The sequence below is a fragment of the Sciurus vulgaris genome, assembly GCF_902686455.1.
Source record: "Sciurus vulgaris genome assembly, chromosome: 2".
In the NCBI taxonomy this organism is placed as follows: Eukaryota; Metazoa; Chordata; class Mammalia; order Rodentia; family Sciuridae; genus Sciurus; species Sciurus vulgaris.
In genome coordinates this window covers 203,212,838-203,233,751 of record NC_136462.1, presented here as the reverse complement: position 1 = coordinate 203,233,751, position 20,914 = coordinate 203,212,838, and the positions used below count along the sequence as shown (strand labels likewise).

General features: G+C 49.3%; 2 protein-coding genes across 8 annotated transcripts in view; one reads left to right on the top strand and one right to left on the bottom strand.

Annotated features, from left to right (window-relative positions):
• The first annotated feature begins 2,194 nt into the window (after positions 1-2,194).
• TCFL5 (transcription factor like 5) lies at positions 2,195-19,545 on the top strand. 5 transcript variants are annotated; one of them, XM_079127575.1, is made up of 6 exons: positions 2,195-2,894; positions 3,793-3,976; positions 4,254-4,416; positions 5,956-6,199; positions 8,457-8,598; positions 13,175-13,513. In XM_079127575.1, the coding sequence occupies exons 1-6, from the start codon at positions 2,278-2,280 to the stop codon at positions 13,340-13,342; spliced, it is 1,518 nt and encodes a 505-aa protein (XP_078983701.1). In that variant the 5' UTR covers positions 2,195-2,277; the 3' UTR covers positions 13,343-13,513. The 5 variants fall into 5 exon arrangements, with proteins under 5 accessions (XP_078983701.1, XP_078983700.1, XP_078983703.1 ...); XM_079127574.1 differs by having other exon boundaries at positions 5,953-6,199; positions 13,175-13,512; XM_079127577.1 differs by lacking the exon at positions 13,175-13,513 and adding an exon at positions 18,768-19,545 and having other exon boundaries at positions 2,197-2,894.
• Positions 7,314-20,914, bottom strand: part of COL9A3 (collagen type IX alpha 3 chain) — a 33,649-nt gene continuing 20,048 nt past the window's right edge. The window contains exon 30 of one of the 3 annotated variants that reach the window (XM_079127573.1): positions 7,314-7,691. In XM_079127573.1, coding sequence (XP_078983699.1) covers positions 7,639-7,691 — 53 coding nt within the window. In that variant the 3' untranslated portion in view covers positions 7,314-7,638. Of the gene's footprint in view, positions 7,692-19,546; positions 20,308-20,914 lie in introns of those variants that run through there. The other 2 variants (XM_079127572.1, XR_013761915.1) reach the window with 2 other exon arrangements.

Sequence of the window (20,914 nt, the reverse complement as noted above, 5' to 3'; positions counted from 1 at the left end):
AAACCTAGGTATGCTCTACCCCTGAGCTAACACCCCCAGCCTTTTATTTATTTTGTTTGAGACAGGAACTCACTAAGTTGCCCAGGCTGGTCTTGAATATGCAATACTCCTGCCTCAGCCTCCCAAGTCACTAGAATTACAGGCATGGGTCACTGCACCTGGCTTGGTTTTTGTTTTTAAAGTGGGTCCTGAGCCATTAATCTGATTTCATGACCTACTGTGGACCTTCACCTGGATAGCTGCCCCATCCAGAGCACTATTTTTTCTGTCTCTTGAAAGCTGATTCCTTTCTTCATTGTCCCTGTTGGATTTTGGCATGGTCCATGGTCGCCACCTTTCTTTTTTCCTGCATGTTTGGGGGCAGGAGATTGCTCTTTGCCACAGGGGATTTTCCCCTGCTTGCTTGTATTCTACTGGAATTCTTTGCCAGCTCAAGAAGGGTTCTTACCTCCAGAGGGCTGCCTCCCCCAAGGCAGAGCCATGTTAGGCTTTAAACAAGCATGTTCAGAATTCTATTTATATTTTATTTCTAATGAAAGCCCCAGTAAAGACAGATTATTCTCATATTTTATATTCAAATAAAGGAGAATTCAAAACTATCATCCACAAGGACTCCACTCAAAACACAAAACAAAAAGATACTGTAGGAGTCAGTAGTATTTAGTTCCAATAAATGAAAATGACCTTGAGTTTTCCTCTTCTTTTTAAATTTTTTTTTACTTACAGATGGACACAATACTTTTATTTTACTTATTTATATGTAGTGCTGAGACTCAAACTCCGGGCCTCACACATGCTAGGCAAGTGCTCCCCTGAGCCACAACCCCAGCCCAATTTTTCCTCTCCTAAGCACACCAGCATGAGCTAGAAACACAGGATTGGGTCCAACCCAGAATTTGAATCTGCTTTGTAACAAGATCCCCAGGGCAAGTCTGTTCATATGTGGTCCCTGTTGGTGTCATGCTTAGAATCTTCTTCCTTAAAGAGTTTACCAATATCATGCTATGTAGCTAGTTATTTCATAATTTTGATGGAAAAAGTTGATATTGCAATCATCTGTAACTAACTTTTAAAATGTTAGGGGTGAAATAAATGCTCTAAACTAAGTGGAGGTGGAGTAAAGGGCACATGACTTTAATCCCAGCTACTTGGTAGAGCTGAGGCAGGGGACTCACAAGTTCCAGGCCAGCCTGGGCAACTTATCTCAAAATAAAAGTAAGGCCTTATCTCAAAATAAAAAATAAAAAGGGTTGAATAATATGCTCAGTGGTAAAGTACTTAGCATGCATGAGGCCCCAGGTTCAATCCCCAGTACTGCAAACAAACAAGAATAATCTAGGGGCTGGGTTGTGGCTCAGTGGTAGAGCATTTGCCTAGCATGTGTGAGGCACTGGGTTTAATTCTCAGCGCCACATATAAATAAGTAAACAAAGATCCATCAACAACAAATAAAAATATTTTATAAAAATCTAAAAACTTTCAAAATGAGTGACCAGCAGTCCTGAGAGACTTTATTGGGAGTACATCATTTCTTCACTGGGGATATGTTAGGTGGAAAAAAAGAAAAGAAAATTATAAAACTGCAAGTGTATAATGTTACATTTATTAAAAGAAAGGAGACTGTAGAATGAAATAAACAAACACTCCAAACTGTGACAGCATGAGTGCAAGATTCAGAGCCTGCGTGGTCCCAGGCCTTTAAATGTCCTAATTCCTATACGACTGAGATGGGGATGTGATGCAGTAATTATTTGGAGTCTGTCAAAAATGAGTACAAATTCGATGATGCCGTGTCCATGAAGAATCCAGGCTCGGTGACCCTTTAAAGGCGTGATAAGGCACCGGACTGGGAATAGCTGGGAAGGCGTAGGACAGCCTGGGACTTCGGACCGCTGGTAGTGAGGCACGGCTGGCTTCATCGAGCGTGGCCGGGGCGTGGCCGCCGGAGAGCGGGGCGTGGCCTCCGGGAGCGGGGCGAGGCCGGACAGGGGGCGTGGCCGCGCCCCTGCGCGCACGCGGCGGTCGTCCCGCCGTGGGGGGCGGTTGGGCCGGGGCGGGGCGGGCGGCGGGTAACGGAGGGGCGTGGCCCGAAGGGGTGGGGTTACCGTTGCGGGGCGGGGCGGCGCAGGCGCACTGCGCGGCGCCTAGCGGTTTCCCTCCCCCAACGGCGCGCCCGCGGTGGCCGGCGCGGCGTCCTGCTCGGGCCGCGTCCCCGCCTCGCCGCCCGCGTCGCCGCCCCCGCGCCCGCGCCCCGCCGTTGGGCCGCGCCGCGCCGGCATGTCGGGCCCCGGGCCGCGGGAGCCGCCGCCTGAGGCGGGCGCGGCGGGCGGCGAGGCGGGCCCCGAGGGCGCGGGCGGCGGGGACGCGGCGCTGGGCGAGTCGGGGCTGAGCTTCACGACCACGGACCTGAGCCTGGTGGAGATGACGGAGGTGGAGTACACGCAGCTGCAGCACATCCTCTACTCGCACATGGAGGCGGCCGACGGCGAGCTCGAGGCGCGCCTCGGCTCGGCGCTGCTGGCCGGCCCGGGCGCGGGCGCGGGCGCGGCGGGCGCGCTGGCCCCGGCGCCGCCCGTGTACCCGGTGCTCTGCCCGCCGCTGGCGGCCGACGCGCCCTGCCTGGGCCACGTCGACTTCCAGGAGCTGCGCATGATGCTGCTGGGCGAGGCGGGCGCGGCCGAGAAGACGCCGGGCGGTGCGGACGGGGCGCGGGCGCGGGCCGACGGCGCGGCCAAGGAGGGCGCGGGCGCCGCGGGGCCCGAGGGCGCGCCCGAGGCCCGGGCCAAGCCTGCGGTGCGCGTCCGCCTGGAGGACCGCTTCAACAGCATCCCGGCCGAGCCGCCGCCGGCGCCGCGCGGCCCCGAGCCCCCCGAGCCCGGCGTGGCGCTCAACAAGTGCGTGCGGGGCGTCGGGCCCCCTGTGGGGACTGGGTGGAGACGGGGAGGGCGTCGGCCGCGCCGCCTGCGGGGGTCTGGGTGGAGCGGCGGGGGCCGCAGCCCAGCCACCTGCAGGGTGCGGGAAGGGACCGCCAGCCCGCCTTCTGCCTGGGTGAACGAGAGGGCTCAACCTCCACCACACACGCATCAGGGGTCAGCCTGGCCACTGCAGGGTTTGGGGAGTGTGTGTCAGCGGGGCTGCAGCTGGGCGTGGGTGAAGGGGAGCGGGTAGCTAGCCACACACCGCGTCTTGGTGTCCCCTACTCCGACCCTATCTCCACACAGAGCAGACCCAAGTCTGGGGTGATCTGAAAGGCATGCTCTGTACAGTCGCCCAGGTCACAGCCCCAGGTGGTACCTGTGGGAGGGAATGTGAACTTGAGAAAGAGTTGGGACTTGGGCATAGGTGGCCTTCCTAGAAAAGCCTTTCTGCCTTCCAGAGGGCTGACTCAGATAGGGCATGTGCAGGACCATTTAGGGATTTTGGAGTTCCAGGAGAGTCTCAGCAGCATGCTGCCCACTTGGTGACCAACCTCCAGGAATGGCTGTGGAGGAGGACGAGGAGTCTGTTCTCCGTTGTCCCTGGGCTGTGGTTGGCCCATCTAGCCATCCTTAGCAGAGTTCGGTGGATGACCACTGTTTGATGTCAGGCACGGCCATCCCTTCCAGGAGGAGCAGGAGGGGACCTTTCCCATCTGCACTGCTTGGTGGTTGTGTGAGGGCCTGCAGAGCAGGGCCCCTGCTCCCTTCCAGAGTAAACGTGTGACCCATTAGTGGGGTAGTAGGTGAATTTCATATTTCTGGAGTTTGTCTGCCACTTATTCTCAGGTTTCTGGGTTTTCTTTTGTCTTGGCAGTTTGGTAACTCTTATTCGACATCCTTCTGAATTAATGAATGTTCCTCTTCATCAGCAACAAAACAAATGTACGACCCTAGTGAAAAATAAAACCGCTGCAGCGACCACTGCTTTGCAGTTCACCTATCCACTGTTCACAAGTGCCTGCTCCACTGGTGGAAATCCCAGCCTTTCACAGACACAGGTGGGAAAATGACCCACCCTTTTGTATTAAACTGGCAGGTTTTAACTTATTGTAGTTACATTCCAAGAATTGTTTTTCCTTTCATAGAACTTAATAACTTTTTAAAATGGAGAATGTTTATATGATTGGGGGGCTGTGTGAAAATCCTCAGTGAAACAAGTTCTTTGAGTTGCTTACCCATGGCTTGGAGGGTCCTCTGCTATGTGCGTTTTGCTTGTGCATTGAAGTCCAGGTTAAGCTACACGTTCCTAAGATTCCTCTTGCTTCATTTTTTCAGAGTTCTAGCAACTCGTGCTCTATATTGGAAGCTGCCAAGCACCAGGACATTGGGCTGCCCCGGGCATTTTCCTTCTGTTATCAACAGGAAATTGAGTCCACAAAACAGACTTTAGGTAGCAGAAATAAAGCTTTGCCGGAGCAGGTTTGGATTAAAGTGGGAGGTAAGTGATAAAGCAGCAGGCTCTTTCAGTGTGGGAGGGAGGTGATTTGCACCCCCCGGGGAACAATCCTGTGTGTGGGGTTCCCCCCTCATCTTCTCACTTTGAATGTTGTTCTGAGTTTTGAACATTGTGTGGAGGACTCTTTGTTGAGGACTTTTTCTTAACAGTAAAATGACAGACTAAGTATTCATTATCTTCATTACTGAAAGTACTTTATAGCTTATTTTTATTTTATATACTATGAAGTGGGAGTCTGGAAACTACTGAAATCTTTGAGATGCATAATAGGAGGACAGTCTAGGGGGACAGGGATTGACTGGGAGCCAGAGGCCATAAGGATCAGAAAGATTAGGCATATGCTGCACAAAGCATACTTGGTATCCTTGAAGGCTCCCAACTCCTTTCTCTGAGAAAAGAATCATTTCTTATGTGTCTCAGGAAGCTAGCACTGCTCTGTTACCTTTTCATGACTAAGTAGGCAGAATGGAAAAGGAATGCTGCTGCTTTCTCCCCTGTCCTTTCTTTTCCTTGTTAGGACGTTTTATGCAAAAGTACATGCTGACATTTGTAAGGAGTAAAGATGAGCTTTGGAACGGTCCTGTGCTGACACCTGGGTTAAGGAAGGAGATGCCACCAAAGCTTTGGAATGTCCTTCTTAAAATGTTCCACCCTCAGGAAATGTGTGACAGATCCCTCTCTTGGCTTTGTGTAGCGAGCGCATGGGACTGCAGGTCACCACCCCTGCTAACTGGATTCCTGCTCTTGGTTTGATGTGACCCTGACATCTTTGTGTAGCATGAAGGCTGTGTTGCCATTTACTGTGCCTTTTGTGGGGAGAGTCACTTCAGGGTGAGGATGTGTTTAATCTTAACCCACCTAAGTTTTGTCCTCTACTCTGAGTATTGCAGTTAAAATATCAGTTGTCATTTTAGAATAATTATATGTTAAAAAAAAAAAAAAAAAAACCTTTGTTGTAGAAAATATTTCCAGCTTTCTTTTCCATTCTGATTTCAGAAAAAGGGAACAGCTTCTTGATTTTGCTATTCATAGATAGCAACACTTGATTTAAAAAGGGAACTTGTGCTGGGCTTGGTGGTACATGCACGTCATCCTGTGACTCAGGAGGCTGAAGCAGGCAGATTGCAAGTTTGAGGCCAGCCTCAGCAACTTAGTGAGACTGTGCCTCAAAATAAAAAGGGCTGGGGATGTGACTCAGGAGTAGAGTGTCCCTGGGTTCAGTCACCAGATACTGCAGAAAAAGAAAAAGTGCGTGGGGGTGCTGATGAGGTTGCGTTGGTCGCGTTAACTGTTGGCAGCAGTATTTTATTTCCTGGTGGACTTGTGCTCAGTTTGCTTAGAGCTCAGTGCCAGTGCATGTGGAGTCTCTACGCCTCAGCTCCTTACGGTTTCATTTTCTTTGTATGCAATAATGTTTATATCTTGTTTTGAAAATGCCAAAAAATATATTCAGCATTAATATGTGTAAGTTAAGAAGAATGAAAAATTAAAATACCACTTTTTCCTTCTTTTGCAAAGAAGAAGCGCTATGTAAACAAGCCATAAATAAGAGGAATCGGAGTAGAATTCGTCAGTTGGACACCAGTGTAGAGCGACGAGCCCTTGGAGAGATTCAGAATGTGGGTGAAGGCTCCACTGCTGCACAGGGTGCCTGGCCGTCCTCAGAGTCCTCACAGCCAGCCCTGGGGGAGCAGACCCAGAGCGGGCCCCAGGGAGGAAGGTCTCAGCGTCGAGAGAGACATAACCGAATGGAGCGCGACAGGAGGTATGCGCGTTCTCTAGGACTGTCCCAAGGGAGGGCAGGAGCAGCAGTTAGACTGATTTTGTTTTGCTCTGATCAGGGTCCCCAAGACCAGCCCAGGGTCAGTGATTCACTGGCAGACTCAGGGCTGTGACTCACTCTAAGGAAGGGATCACGTGCCTGGGAGAAGACTGGGGACACCAGGTGCAAGCTCCCCAAGTCTCCCAGTGCACACAGGGTGTGTTATGGCCTCACATGGTGAGGTTGCCAAGCAGGAGAGCTCATCAGATGCAGTGGTTTTGTTGGGGACCCTGCCCAGCACATGGAGGAATTCTGGTCTCCCTAGGCAGGCAGGTGCTCAGGGTAAACCATCTCACGGGTAGAGAGTAGGTGCTGCTGGCCACATCTAAACTTGTTTGCCTGTCCGTTTCTGGGCACCAGCCAAGGGCCAGCCTCATCAGCAGGCCTTGCTGAGCAGAGCAGCCAGGCAGGCCCACTCGTGGCACAGTAGGCAGCTTAGTTTTGCATTTTCTTTGGTTCTTTTAAGAATGTTGAGGAAGGAGGAGGTTTGAATTGCTATTTAAATGGTCTTACTGAGGGTTTTGTGTTCTATGTAGAATCGAGGTGGTTAATTTTTCTATTATAAAGGTGGGTTTCTACAGTGTTTCTCTAATCATAATTAATTAGCTTAGTCTGTGTACCAGTTCTGTTTTAGGCTCCGGAAATAGATAACATGGAGTGAGACAGATAATCATCTTTGAAGCTAAGGTCTCAAATATCAAGCCAGGGTAGTGCATTGCTTCTTTTTTTTTTTTGGGTGGGGGGTGGGTACCAGGGATTGAATTCAGGGCACTTGACCACAGAGCCATATCCCCAGCCCTATTTTGTATTTTAGAGACAGGGTCTCAAGGAGTTGTTTAGTACCTCGCTTTTGCTGAGGCTGTCTTTGAACTCATGATCCTCCTGTCTCAGCCTCCTAAGCCACTGGGATTACAGGTGTGTGCCAGTGTGCCTGGCTTAGTCCATTGCTGCTGCTTTTTTTTTTTTTTAAACATATATATATGTGTATATATACACACACACGTGTGTGTGTGTACATTATATATATGGATGTGTAGGTGAACAGAATGCCTTTATTTTTTAATTTTTTTACTTGTAGATGGATACAGTATATGTATATTTCTATGTGGTGCTGAGGGTCGAACCCAGGGCCTCACGTGTGCTAGGCAAGTGCCTGTCACGGAGCTACAGCCGAGCCCCACCGTTGCTTCCTGAAGGGCCGTGCTGCAGCTGAGGACGTCCCTCCCTGCACACGTGCGAGCACATCGTGGGGCCTCCTGAACTCGATGTGGGTTCGCAGGCCTTCTGCACTCTGCCCTCACTGATGTTTAAGAACATTTATCTAATGCCTGCCAATGGTTTGAAAGTGTGGATTCTCACTGCACCACTTAGGAGGGTACTTACTAGTTTCCTGCTACAAGTTCTTTATCTCTTCTCTGGAGTTTCTCACTTATAAAAGGGATGTTATCTACTGCACAGACTTGATCAGACATTAAATGAGCAGATAGCTGAAGGGTCTGGCCCTGTGCCTGGAGGAGCTGGTACATGCCAGCGCTTTTCCCCTTGTGAGGTCTTTAGTAAGTTCTGGTGCACAGGTGTAACGATGCCTGATGAAAGCCAGTTGCTAAGTGCCCAGTGTCAACTTATTTAGGACTTAGCATATTGCTGGATGTCATAAATAAAGGTTAAAAACAGTGTAGCAGTAAGACTCAAGTTATGATTCAGATTCTCTCTAAAAAGGCTGAGGTCTCAGGATATCAGCAGTGGAGGCCTGCTTCATTTTGAATCGGGGCCCTCGGGGTATCTGGTGCTCCAAGTTTCCATTATGGCATTTGGCCCATAGAGAGCGGGCATCGCAGTCCTGACAAAAGGAGAGGCAGCCCGGTGAAAGTGCATGCAGTTTTGCTTCCGGGGTCAGGAAGTTTGGTACCATCCCTGGTCTAGAGACTTGGACCTGGCCCATGAGAAGTAAAGGCGGAAAACTGCGCTGGGACTGGGCTCCCCAGGGCGCCATGGGTGCTCTGGCCCCCTGGGGCAGCAACGGCCTTCAGATGGGAGTGTGGCAGTACAGTGCTGCTGGCTCACGGGTGGTGGGGTGGGGGGCTTCTGCAGTGCTCAGAGGCCACTTTGCGAGCTCCAGCTCCAACTCCTTTTAGTGAGATGATGAACTTCCCATTGCTTGCTTGCTTTGCCAGCTGACTCCTCTGGGTTTTGACTACAGGCGCAGAATCCGCATTTGCTGTGATGAGCTGAATCTTTTAGTTCCCTTCTGCAACGCGGAGACGGATAAGGCAACAACCCTTCAGTGGACCACGGCATTCCTGAAGTACATTCAGGAAAGACATGGGGACTCTCTTAAAAAGGTGAGTGTTTAAATAGGCCAGGTAGATCTTTAGAATTTTGTAAGTCTTACTTATCATTGTTCCAGTTTATCCTGTTTTTCCAAGGACAACTCAAACTGCCCTTTGTTTCCTAGAATCTAATGTCACATACCAAGCCCGTATGAACGAAGCTCTGCTCATTAGCATTGTAACTTGTCATTTACAAAGTAATGATCCAGCTCAGATTTGTCTGTGTGATGAATGTGTAAATGACGGCCATGCCAGTTGTCAGATAGGGTGAGCACCGCTGCACACGGCACCTCATGCTGTGGTCTGAGGGGCTCGCAGGTTGTGGTTTTGCCCTTAGAAAACCTGGTGAAAGGCTGAAAGCCAGAGTAGCACACAGCAGAGCAGAAAGGCAGAGGAACATCCCGTGAGTAGCCTGGCCCCAGGTGCTTCCAGAAGTCAGGGCAGACCAGGGAGCCAGGGCTTGCCTGCACTCCTTGCTCTCGGCGGTGCCGGCTGCCCTGGCCCCATCTGTGCAGCTGTAGGCTGTGATAGCTGGTGAGCCTGCTGGGTTCTGCTGGAACCCAGTGCCTGGTTGGAGTGAGTTCATTTGGCCCCTGGGGCTGCAGAGGAAGAAGGGTCACTCACAGGTGGGTTTGAGCTGTGCCTTGGGGGACCTCCGTGTTCAGTGGTGGCCTCAGAGTTCTGTTGGTCAGTGCTGGCTGTCTTCCCAGGATGAAGAGGCAGTGCAGCACATAAACCCTCCACATTTTATCTTCCCAAGCTGTTGGCAGTCGCTGCTGTCGACCCAGCAGGAGTCTGCCTGGGGATGGGGCTAAGATGGGTGTGGCAAACCTGGAACCTTCTCAGAAAAGGCGCCTATAGGGGAGAAACCCTCCCATAGCCCTGTGCACTGAGTGGGCCACCTCTTCAGGGCCTTGCAGGGCCTGCTCTTATCCTTTTCCTGGTCTGTGACCACATGGCATTTACATCTTCGAGTTAGCTAATTTTGTAAATCCTTTACTTTGAACAGTACATTTAATTGCATTTTAAAGCAATATTATGTCAAATTTATTCTAATTGGATCATTTATGGTTATTGATGATGTAGTTGCCTGTTTACATTACTTGTTAGTGGTAGACTGTTGGTTTGTTTCAATAAAATAAAGCTTTAATATTTTTTAAAATGACTTAGTGTTTGCCTCTGTGTACCTATTTGTAGTCAATTAATATAATTCAAATACAATGAAGATGTTTGTAATTTTTGGAATAAAACAGTTTTTAACTATATACTCAAAGACTAGATTACAAACTTACGGTTACTGTGTTTTGTATAATGTTTTCTGGATACTTCTGTAGTGGAGTCTTGTTGAACGTGTAGATTGCTTCTGGGTCACATATCCCACCACCAGAACAGGTGGGAGGCGGCCAGTCTGGGTTGCTGGTCCCAGCCTAGCCCATGCACTGGCTTACTTCCACAGTAGCTTCCCCTCTTACCCACATGCATATTTTTTGTTCTTACAGATGCAGTAACGAGAGTGTTAAGTGGGTTTTCTAAGTTATCTTGGCACGCACTTCATTCAACAAGTCTTTCCCACTATAACCAGGTACCTGCTCCAGATTCTGGGGTACCTCGCATAAGACAGCTTCCTGCCGGCAAGGAGGGGGACATCGACACGTTAACCCTTGGACAGTGTTGGGTCCTGCCATGGGGTGGGAACCCTGTTGTGGGCCACCCCTACTGTGGGCCAGCATGGTGGCAGAGGGCTTCTTTGGATTGGGTCGTCACTGAAGGCATCTGGGATGAGCACAGATGCAAAGAAGGAGCCAGAAGCCCTGAGCCTCCGGGGAGCTGTGGATCTATGGGTCTTTGGGCAGGGGCACCACACACCGTGTTTAAGAGTGCTGCCTGCAGCCACACCGGGGGCCTGAGCACGTGGCAGACAGGCATGGTGGGCCTGAGAGATCTGGGAGGGACATGACATTTTATAGCCATCACTTACTACTGCGGAAGGGGTGGGGTGGGGTGGGCGGGACGGAGAGTGCGGACTGCTAGGAAGCCACAGAGGTGCTCTGGGGGGAGCTGGGCTCCGCCTGGGCTCATGCTGCACTGGAAGGGCTCAGGGATGCTCGGTCTGGCTTCATCCAGTGGCTGGGGAGCCGTGAGGTGGGGTGGGTGGGCTCAGTGTTCTGGCCTGGGTGTGCTGAGTGTTCAGGGTCTGGAAAGCCTCAGGAGTGTCCAGGAGGTGCTGCTAAATGAGTTTGGAGCACATAGGGGATTCCCTAGTGTGTGAGAGCTTCAGGAGCATGGTGATTGATGCCTGTGTGCCCACCTCCTGGACGTAGCCATTGACACTGAGCATCTTTACCACACACACGTTAGACTCAGACATGAACCTTCATCTTGAAATATTTCTACGTGCAACTCAAAGATAGCCACCCTGATGTGACCCAAGCCCTTGTCTGCGCATGGGGCTGATGGCAGCGCTCTCATTTGCTCTGATGGGCAGTCCCTATTCATATTTTCCCAAAATGGTTTTCTTTTTTGGTACCAGGGATTGAACCCAGGTGTGCTGTACCACTGAGCAACATCCTTAGCTGTTTTTATTTTGAGACAGGGTCTCACTAAGTTTCTGAGGCTGACCTGGAACTTGTGATCCTCCTTCCCAGCCTCCCAAGTCACCGGGACCACAGGTGTGCGCCATCACGCCCAGCTCCAAACTATTCTTGAAACTGCTTCTGTAGCTGTTCTTTTTCCCGCAGTCCAGCATCCAGCCGTGGATCATGTGTTGCATTTGATTCTGTTTTTCAGTCCATAAGCTACAGCAGTTGCACTGCACCCTTGGCTGTCTATTATGGCATTGAGGTTTTGAAGACATCAGGCCAGTTCTCTGTAGCGCCCCACCTTTGGGATTTGTACCACTTATGGTAATCTTGAGCTATGGTGTAATTTCAACTGTACAGGAAAATCCCAAGAAGAGTGCACAGAGCCCCTTGTGTACCTGCCCAGGGTCACCTGAGCCCCCAGTCGCCCAGTGCCCTCTGTTCTCTCTCCAATCTTTGTGACTTTCTGAATGGTTTGAGGGTGAGTTGAGACACCACGCCTCCCATACCTCTCTCCACTGTGTGCCTTTCCAGAAGGGTGTCATCTTGGGTAGCCAGAGCACAGTGGTCACAGGCAAAGCCTCTCACACCAGCACACCGCTGGACCTTGTCCCACTATCCTCCGTGGCTTTTGCCCAGTTGGAATCTGAGGCAGGATTGCTGGTGATGGTTGTGAGAGGCGGTTCCAGGTTCCTGGCAGAGGGGGCCCCTCTTTCTTCCTGTCCACATCTCTGCTTCCTCTCTCCTACCTGCCTTTGTCACTGAGGCCCCACCCCATGCTGTCTGAAGTCGGCCTGGCTGCTTTCTCCCTCTGGCCACCTGGGACTGGCTCTTGCCTTCCTCCCACTTCCCCTACTGATGGCTGCTGTTTCTCCAATTGTCCTCCCACGGGGGCTTCATGTCCTCTGTCAGCACCTGCCTGTTTCTTTGCTTTCTTTTGTTGCCAGCTTAAAGGCGCAGTCTGTCCCCTTCTCCCCTGTCCTCAGATCTACTCCCAGCAGCCTTTGACGGCTGTTCCCTGTGCTGTTCAGCCAGAGATGGGCCTACGGCTGGCTCCACAGACACCCCTTTGCTTCAGCACCTGCTTCTAAGACATTGCCCTCCTGGTGTTAGCTTCCTCTCTGGGCCTGTGGTCTCTTCTCCCTGGCTTCTCAATGATGGGGTGCCCTCGACTTGGCCGTGTCCTGGGACTGGAGGAGCCAAGGGAGCTGGAAAGTCTCCCCATCTGTGCAGCATCCCCCCATCCCTGTAGTCAGGGGCACCTCCCCTGCTACATGGCCCGTGCCTCTGCAGGCCCAGAGCCCCTGCTCCAGACTCCAGTCAGGACCCTGGCCTTCCACTCCCAGGCCACAGGATAGGTTGCTGTCTTGGGTGGGCAACCTGTGGAGACTTTGCCTGGTCCTGCTGAACACCATCTCACCTTGCAGAGCCTCCTGTGGGTCTGTGTGCTGCTAACGCACCCACCTGCCAGCACTGCTTGTCGGGCCCTGGGAACAGCTGAGACTCCTGTCACTTTGCACCTTCTAAGGTGCCATCCTCATGGACAGACCTTTAATTATGTGACCAGTGGAGTGTGTGGGATCATTTAAGTGCGTCCTTTATGATCTTGCCCGCATAAAGCCCCTTCTGCAAGAGACCCAAACCAGATAAGTAATACTCAACCAGCACGTGCCACCCCACAGGTGATAGGGTTGCAGCAAACTGCCTGTATGCGTGCAGGCAGCTCTGGATGTCAGGAGAAGACGGCATCCACAGCTGCTGCTGCCTTCAAGGGAGTCCAGGGGCCGATCCGGAGCCCACAGAAGTCCAGAGCCACAACTCCCCCAAATGGAGGAGCGGGCCAGCAGCACACATCTGTGCTCAGAAAGGTGGATGAAATGGTCGGCAGTTCGCACTTCAGCTGAGGCTGTCAGGCTGTTCCATGGCTGTTGGCTGCAGGCCACAGCCTGAGTTTAGTGACTTGGACACTGTGTGACTTAATTACTGCAAGTTTTGAACTGTCTTTGTAGGAGCAGGGTTGGCACATGCAGCAACACGGAAGCTGGAAGATGGGGTCACACTTGGCCGGCTCCTCTGGGAGCTTGCTGCTTGAAGGCCTGTTTCATGTGGATTTGAACATGCCACAAGAAGCATCCTCAGCTGCCACATACAGCCCCAGCTTCTACATGGCAGAGTGAGCCACGGCTGTGTTGTGACCTGTTGTGAAAGTAAAGCGCCTTGGAAAAGTGCCCCTGGCTCTGCATGCTGCTGAGTGGGCCTGCTGCGCCTGCGGCCTCTCCAGCCCCGCTCTGCGCCTGTTCTGCACAGCCAGTTCTGGTCTTGTTCCTTCACTCTGTTGACTTGTGTGTGGAGTCATTAGTGTTTTATTTCTGTGATAATTTGCTTTTAATTATTTAAAAGCCTAATGTCTTTTTTCTTTTTTTTTTTTTTTTTTGACGTCTCAAGTTGAAAGTTTGCTTCATTTGTTTTCAATCTTGCATTCTAATTAATGCATTTAAAGCAAATTTCTGTCTCAGTTCTCTTTTGAAAATATCCTATAGGTTGGAGTTGGAGTATTTCACACATACAACCACACACACACACACACACACACACACACACACACATACACACATACACACACACATACACACACAATTTCTCGGACTGTGCACGCGTATACACACAGTCTCTTGAGTAATTTTTGTTTACCTCTTCAGTGTATGACTTCTCTGGAAGTAGATTTCTGATTTTCCATGTTAGTAGGATTTATTTTCTTCCCAGTACCAAGGATTGATCCCAGGTCTTACTACATGCTAGGCAGGTACTCTCCCACTGAGCTACATCCTAAGCCGCCTTTTTTTTTATTTTGGGATGGGGTCTCCCTAAGTTTTATGTGCTTCTAGACAGAGCCTTACCATGTCGCCCAGGCTGACCTCGAGCTCCTGGGCGCAAGCAGTCTTCCTGCCTCAGCCTCCTCCATAGCTGAAACTGCAGGGGCGCCACCGTGCCAGCTCAGGCTGAGATGAGTGAGATTCACACTTCTCCTGTCATTCTCCTCTGTCTGTCTGTTTCAGAGACCAGTGTGGACATCTCCCCTGATTGGATTTGTCAAAGTCCCTTCGTCCTCTGGTATTTACTGAATTTGTACTCAACTGTTGTTAGATACACACAAATGCCCATCTGCCCTTCCTCTGAGTGGCTTCTTTGATCACCTTGGGATATCCTTTTTTTGTTTCTTTTAAACCTTCACCTTTAACTCTGTCTGGACACAGACTACACAGTTTTCTTTCTTTTAACAACTTCCTGATATATTTTCCAAGATATACTTAGACCCATCTTTTCTTTTTCCTCTAACAAACAGTTTTTATCATCAGAATTATACTTAAAAATCTAATGTGAATATTTCCTTTGGTCAGATGTCATTTCAAAATGTTTTGATAAATTGTGAAAAGCCTTTAAAACTCAGCTGTTTGTGTTTTATTGAGAATAGATGCTGATTAAGTGTGATGATAATCCACAGCTTACATACTGGAGCACGCTGCTCATTTCACTCTTTCACACCTGGCTCCCAGCATGCTGGTCCCAGGGTCCTGCCAGAGCCCAGCTGGAAGTATAGTATAACCACCCTGCCCCACTTCACAGTGGGACAGAGGCTGCACTCGCCTCGTCACTGGGAGAAAATGGCTAAGAAAATCTCTCAAAAGTACTTTCTTATGTGAGAAATCAGTTCTTCCTCCTTTTTTGACTGTCATGTAGTTATTCTCAAAGGTAAATTCTACCTTGCCAAATATAGGCAGACATCTTGTATTTATGCTTCAGATGCAGGCTAATAGGAAATGTGGTTCATCAGAGGCATCCCAATGCCTGGTTTCAAAACTAGCTGCAGAGGCACAGTGAGCAAAACATTGTACTGGCTTAAAAACAAGCACATGGATCAGTGGAGCAGAGAACCAGAAGGAACCCACACATCTGTAGCCAGCTGAATCTCAACAAAGGTGCCAAAATTATGCATTGGAGCAAGGACAGCCTCCTCAACAAATGGTGCTGGAAAACTGGACCCCAAGTGTAGGAAATCAAAACGTGGCCCCCATCTCTTGTCCTGTACAAAAACCAACTCAAAATGGATCAAACATCTAAAATAGTAAGACTCAAAACTCTGAAATTATTAGAAGAAAACAAAACACTTTAAGTCAACTGTATAGGCAGTGAAATTCTGGATAGGACCCCAAAAGCACAGGAAACAAAGCAAAAATTGACATCAAACTAAAAAACTTCTGCTCAGCCAAGGAAACAGTCAACAGGTGAAGAGACAGTCCACAGGATGGAATATGTCCAGCTCTTCATCTGACAGAGTTAATAGCAAAATATGTGAGGAACTCAAGGAACTTAACAAAGTGATCCAACTGAAAATGGGCAAATTTCTTCTTTTCAAAAGAAGAAATACAAATGGCCAAAAAATATGTGAAAAAATACTCCATGTCATTAGCTGTCAGGGAAATACAAATTAAAACTGCAATAAGATGCCATCCCACCCCAGAGTGGTTATTAAAAAATAACAAATACTATAAAGATGTGGAGAAAAAGAATTTTTCTATCCTTTTGGTAGAAATGTCAATTAGTTACAACCACTATGGAGAACAGCATGGAGGGTCCTAAAAAAATCTAATAAGCTGGGCATGGTGGCACATACATGTGATCCTAGTGAGTTGGGAGGCTGAGGCAGGGAGATCCCAAGTCCAAGGCCAGTTTCAGCAACTTAGGCCATCTCAAAAAAAAAAAAAAAAAAAAAAAGTGGGGGGCTGGATATGCAGTTCAGTGGTAGAATGTCCCTGGATTTAATCCCCAGTACACACATAGATCTACCATGTAATCCTGCTGTCCCACTTCCGGGTATATATCCAAAAGAAATGAAATTAACATACCAAAGAGATTCCTTCACACCCATGTTTATTGTGGCACTATTGACTAGCTGAGACAGAATCAGCCTAGGTGCCCATCAACATGGCATGGATAAAGAAAATGTGGTATATATACACTGAAATATTATTTAGCTGTAAAAAAGAATGAACTGTCATTTCCAGCAAAATGGATGAAACTGGAGGATGTTAAGTGAAATACCCAGACTCAGAAAAAAGTACTACAGGGTCTCTCTATATAGAAGCTAAACAAAATTGACCTGAGAGTGGAATTACCAGAGTTTGGGAAGTGGGATTGTGGGCAGAGGGATGCTGGATTTGAGCAGTGCACGCTGCATGCATGTCTTCAAATATCACACTGAACCACATTAATATGTGCAACTAGTACATGTTCATAAAAATCAACTTTTAACATGTGATTCTTCTTAAATTGCATCCTAAAACCTCTTGAAGTTTTGGGAGAAAATTAGAGTATTTATATGCAAATATGGCTTCTGAATGTAGGTGATAGTTGCAAATGGCAGATTGTTTTGGTGAAATGTCACTTGAAGTGTGATTAGGTGGATTAGAACTACTGCAGATGATCAGGAAGCTAAACCGGTGGCAGCGGGGCACCTATGCTTCTCCTCCTAGCCTTGAGTTAAATATAAGCTACAGCAATTCAGCAACAAGAGACACGCATTTTAAAATGGGCAACAGGCTTGAATAGACCTTTCTCCAGAGATGCTTATGTGAATGCCAGTAGGTCTATGCAGCATTACTGGTCATTAGGCAACTGCATGTCAAAATCAAGGAGAAGCTACTTCATCTGGATGGCTATCACCAATAAGCAGAAAGTAACAAGTGGCGGCAAAGACAAGGAGAAATGGGAACCCTGTGCGTTGTTGGGGAACACGAAATGGTAGAGCCACTGTGGAAAAGAGTATGGTGGCCTCTCAAAGAGTTGAACAGAATTGCCATGTGTTCCAGCAGCTCCACTTCCAAGTAGAAACCCGAAAGAACTGGAAATGGGACCCAAGCTGACAATGTCTGTGAGCCTCCACAGCAGCACTGCTCCCGGGCCCAGCATGGAAGCAACCCAAGTGCCACCAGCTGGTGACGGCCAACAAAGTGTTGTATGTACACCCAAAGCATGTTCAGCGTCAGGAGTGAAGTCTGACACGCTACAACCCCGCGACCCTTTACCAAAGACCGGCGTGGTGTGGGGCGCTCCGTGGCTCCTGGGGAGGGGAGCCTAGTGGAGAGCTGGGAAGTGGAGCGGGTGCTGGGGCTGGGACTTGGTGTTTGATGAGGCCAGTTTCTGGGAAGCATGGGAAAAGCCACTGGTGATTGCTGCAAAATAAGGTGAATGTTCTTAACACCACAGAAAACTTACACATGGTCAAAATGGAAAACTTTATTACGTCTATTTTACCACAATAAAAAACAAAACCAACCATCCTAATTGGAACAAGTTATACTCCGTGTATAATATTTCAAAATATACTTTACTGTCATGTATATATAAAAAGAACAAATAAATCAACCTTTATTAACTTGAACAGAACACGCTATGCTTTAAAAAAACTCAAATTTCCAAATATGCCCCAAAACGGAGAGAATAATGGACTCCTAGTTCCCTGGAACTTGGCTCCCAGCATGACTTTATTCACCCATTCTCCCCATCCTTCTCCCTCACCCTGACATTTTAAAGCGGTTCCCGACACCTCGTCTCACTCACAGACTCCCCGAGAAGGAAAGGGCTGTTCGAAATGTAACCACCAATCAAAATCATTCTGGAATACAGGCATTCCTTGACACCCGTCTCTGCCTGGATTCCTCCTGTCAGTTCACAAATGTCTTTACAGTTGGTTTATTTGAATTGGGATCCAAATATTGCATTTGCTTGACAGCACTTAAACACACTCTCATCTAAAATAGTTTCCAGGCCCTTCCTCTTTTCCTTGCCATTTGATTTATTGAAGAGCTGATAATTTGTCCTGTACCCTATAGATTTTTCCACATTCTGTATTTTGCAAATTCATGGTAGTGATTAACATCTTTTGTTTCCTATTTCTGTAAACTGTGGCCAGGTTGGGCTTGAGTGAGTCCAGGCAGGAGGCCTGTGGCACTTGTTCTCAGAGCTCTGGTTTGTGAGGCTGAGATCCCCTAGTGCCCAGGGTGGTTAGCCTGACCTGACCATTAAAATTGGGGCCTTTTGAAAAGTGGAGAGCAGCAGGATGTCCGGAGTGGGGACCCACTGCTGTCCTTGGGAGCAGCTCTTTATCTGACCACATATAGAGCCATCTTAGTGCCCACACCTAATGCCTGCCTGCAATGGGATGCTCACCAGCACGTGGGAGGGGAGGGCCCGCTGCTGTTGAGCGGGTGTAGATGCTACTGCCGTGCACTTCAAGATGCTTAAAGTAGTGTGCTTTCTGTTAATGTAACTTATACAATAAAAAATGATGGCTGCTTTTACAGTTTGGTCAGACATGTTGAGAACTGATTTGGAAAAGCTAAATGAGAATACATGTGCTGGGTGACTGCTCTTGGGGAAAGTGAACCCGTTCCTGTTACAGGCACCCCTTAAATGGCGACATCTGAAAGCCCTGTGTTTTGAAGTAGTTTACATAGCTCCTTCTATGGACCTTTTGTGCCTTTGAAGATAGCAGTGTTCACGTCCTATGAATCCAGTACATTAACCATCACTTCTCGACTTTAGGAATTTGAGAGTGTGTTTTGCGGTAAAACTGGCAGAAGGCTAAAGCTGACCAGACCGGACTCCTTGGTGGCCTGTCCTGCACAGGGCAGTCTGCAGAGCAGCCCTGCGATGGAGATCAAGTGACCGGACTGAACAGGGACCCTGGGAGTAAACAGCCGTTCCTGCGACCCACGCACCAGTTCCACCACCTGGAGCTCCACCCTGATGGCCTGAGCAGAGGGACCTGGCTCGGCGATGGGACTCCAGTAGGGACTTTGGGAGCACATTGTGTAAAAGTATTTATCTAGAACAGAGTACTTCTCCATTAATGTCCTCTTAGACCTTTTGGGGATGAAGACATCTTGATAATGAGTAAGTCATTTTTCAATTATCTGTCTGATTCCATCATGTTTTTTTAACATGATAACTTGAAAAATTAACATCCTTTCTAATTTCCTTAGTCTTAAAAGGTACATTTCTTTTTACTTATTTTATTTACATTTTAAATATGCCCCCTTAGCAATTGGAAGAAGGTAAATTGTTCTTAACTACTAGTTTGGAAATTTTATTTCATTTGTTATATCATTCCCCCTTGTAATTATTTCCAACCTCATGTACTCTGTATTGCAAAATACAGTACTATTTTAAAACTTTTGCCAAAAATTTTCCAGAGACTTTCTTTAAAGCTACTTTTTTTCCATAAAAAGTAAAACATTTTCTTGGTAGATTGCTTAAAGGCCCACATTTCCATATTGCCAGTCATTACTTTGCTTGTAATAAAGTGCATGTTTGGAGCGGAGTTTCCCAGTGCGTGGCTTTATTATGACAGATGGTTCTACAGACCTTGGCACAGTGCACAGTCACCTTCAATAAATACTGTCAGTTGGAGACACACATTTGTACACAGGAAGCGGGTAAAGCGTGTGGACTTGTATAGAGGACACAGTACATTGAATGACCTGGTTTTTGTTATAGTGTAGCCGTCATTAATCTGAAGACAATACATCATTTTATTGGATTCAGGGTCTTTACACTGATGCCATGTAAACAGGTCGCTGAGTGTCTTCTAGCTCGTGGGATTGGACAGGCTCTGCAGGTGGAACCTGCACCCCTCCCGATGTGGGCTTCGCTTCCTTCCAGAGGGCCTGTGTCTGAGGTATGCTATTGCAGATGGACGGCCGCTGTAAATACTGCAGAGACAGGCCGTGGCCATGCGCCGGCAGCCGCCATCGAGGGAGCAGTGGGCAGGCCTCGGAGGCCTCCTGGCTGACCAGCCGGTGGTGCTGGTCGCTCCTGACAGCTATGTCACTGCCCGTCAGAGCCTCTTGCTCAAATTGCCACCGCTGCCTCTCATTTCCTCGAGTTCTTCTTCACGAGCTCCGAGCACCTGACTTTTCCCCACCTCCTCCGAGCATAGCTCCTTGACAGGCTGAGGTGTCACAGATCCCTGGAGTCCCCTGAGCCCCAACTGCACCAGGAAGGCCAGGATCACCGGGAAGCCCAGACTCGCCATGAGCACCATCTCGGCCATCTTTGCTGATGCCAGGGACGCCCTGTGGCCCTGCAGAAAAGGAGGCTGGGATTAGAGGCTAGAGGGGCCTGAAAAGCAGCAGCGGTTAACCTTCCTGGCCATGCTAACCCGCCTCTCTGCACTGGCTAATTTCCCAACTGGGGAACAGCCCAAGGGGAGGACAGCTGGGTCAAGAGGCTGGCCAGGGAAGAGGTGGGCGGGAGGGGCAGGTGCAGGGGGAGGTGGGGCACAGGCGGGTCAGGCAGTGGAGTCTGGGTGGTCCTGAAGGTGTAGCCACTCCAGGGGCATGTGAAGAGTGGGTTTGGGACATGCGGGAGGAAGCAGGCGTGGTAGGAACAGGGCTGCGGAGCTCAGGGCAGCAACCGCCTCCCAGGGTGCCTGGCAGCTGTTCACCCGGGACCTGCGCCTGCACGTGGTGTCCACCAGGAATGGCCACTCGGTGACACCTAAGGCCACACAGATGCAAGGAGGGGTGTGGAGCCAGGCTGCTCTGCCCCACTGGGGCACGCAGAAGCCTGGGGTCCTGCTCCAGTGACCCTGCAAGGTCGTCTTGCCCACGCCTGGAGGCCACGACGTGGGGCCTGGCCCTGGCTGGGGACAGCAACACCACCTCCCTCATCAGAGCATCCACTTTGAA

Excerpts from the sequence above, each read along its gene's own strand:
- TCFL5 (XM_079127574.1), top strand. The coding sequence starts at position 2,278 with ATGTCGGGCCCCGGGCCGCGGGAGCCGCCGCCTGAGGCGGGCGCGGCG. Across the intron at positions 2,895-3,792 it reads CCCGGCGTGGCGCTCAACAA|TTTGGTAACTCTTATTCGAC; the intron begins GTGCGTGCGGGG and ends TTGTCTTGGCAG. Across the intron at positions 8,599-13,174 it reads ATGGGGACTCTCTTAAAAAG|GAGCAGGGTTGGCACATGCA; the intron begins GTGAGTGTTTAA and ends CTGTCTTTGTAG.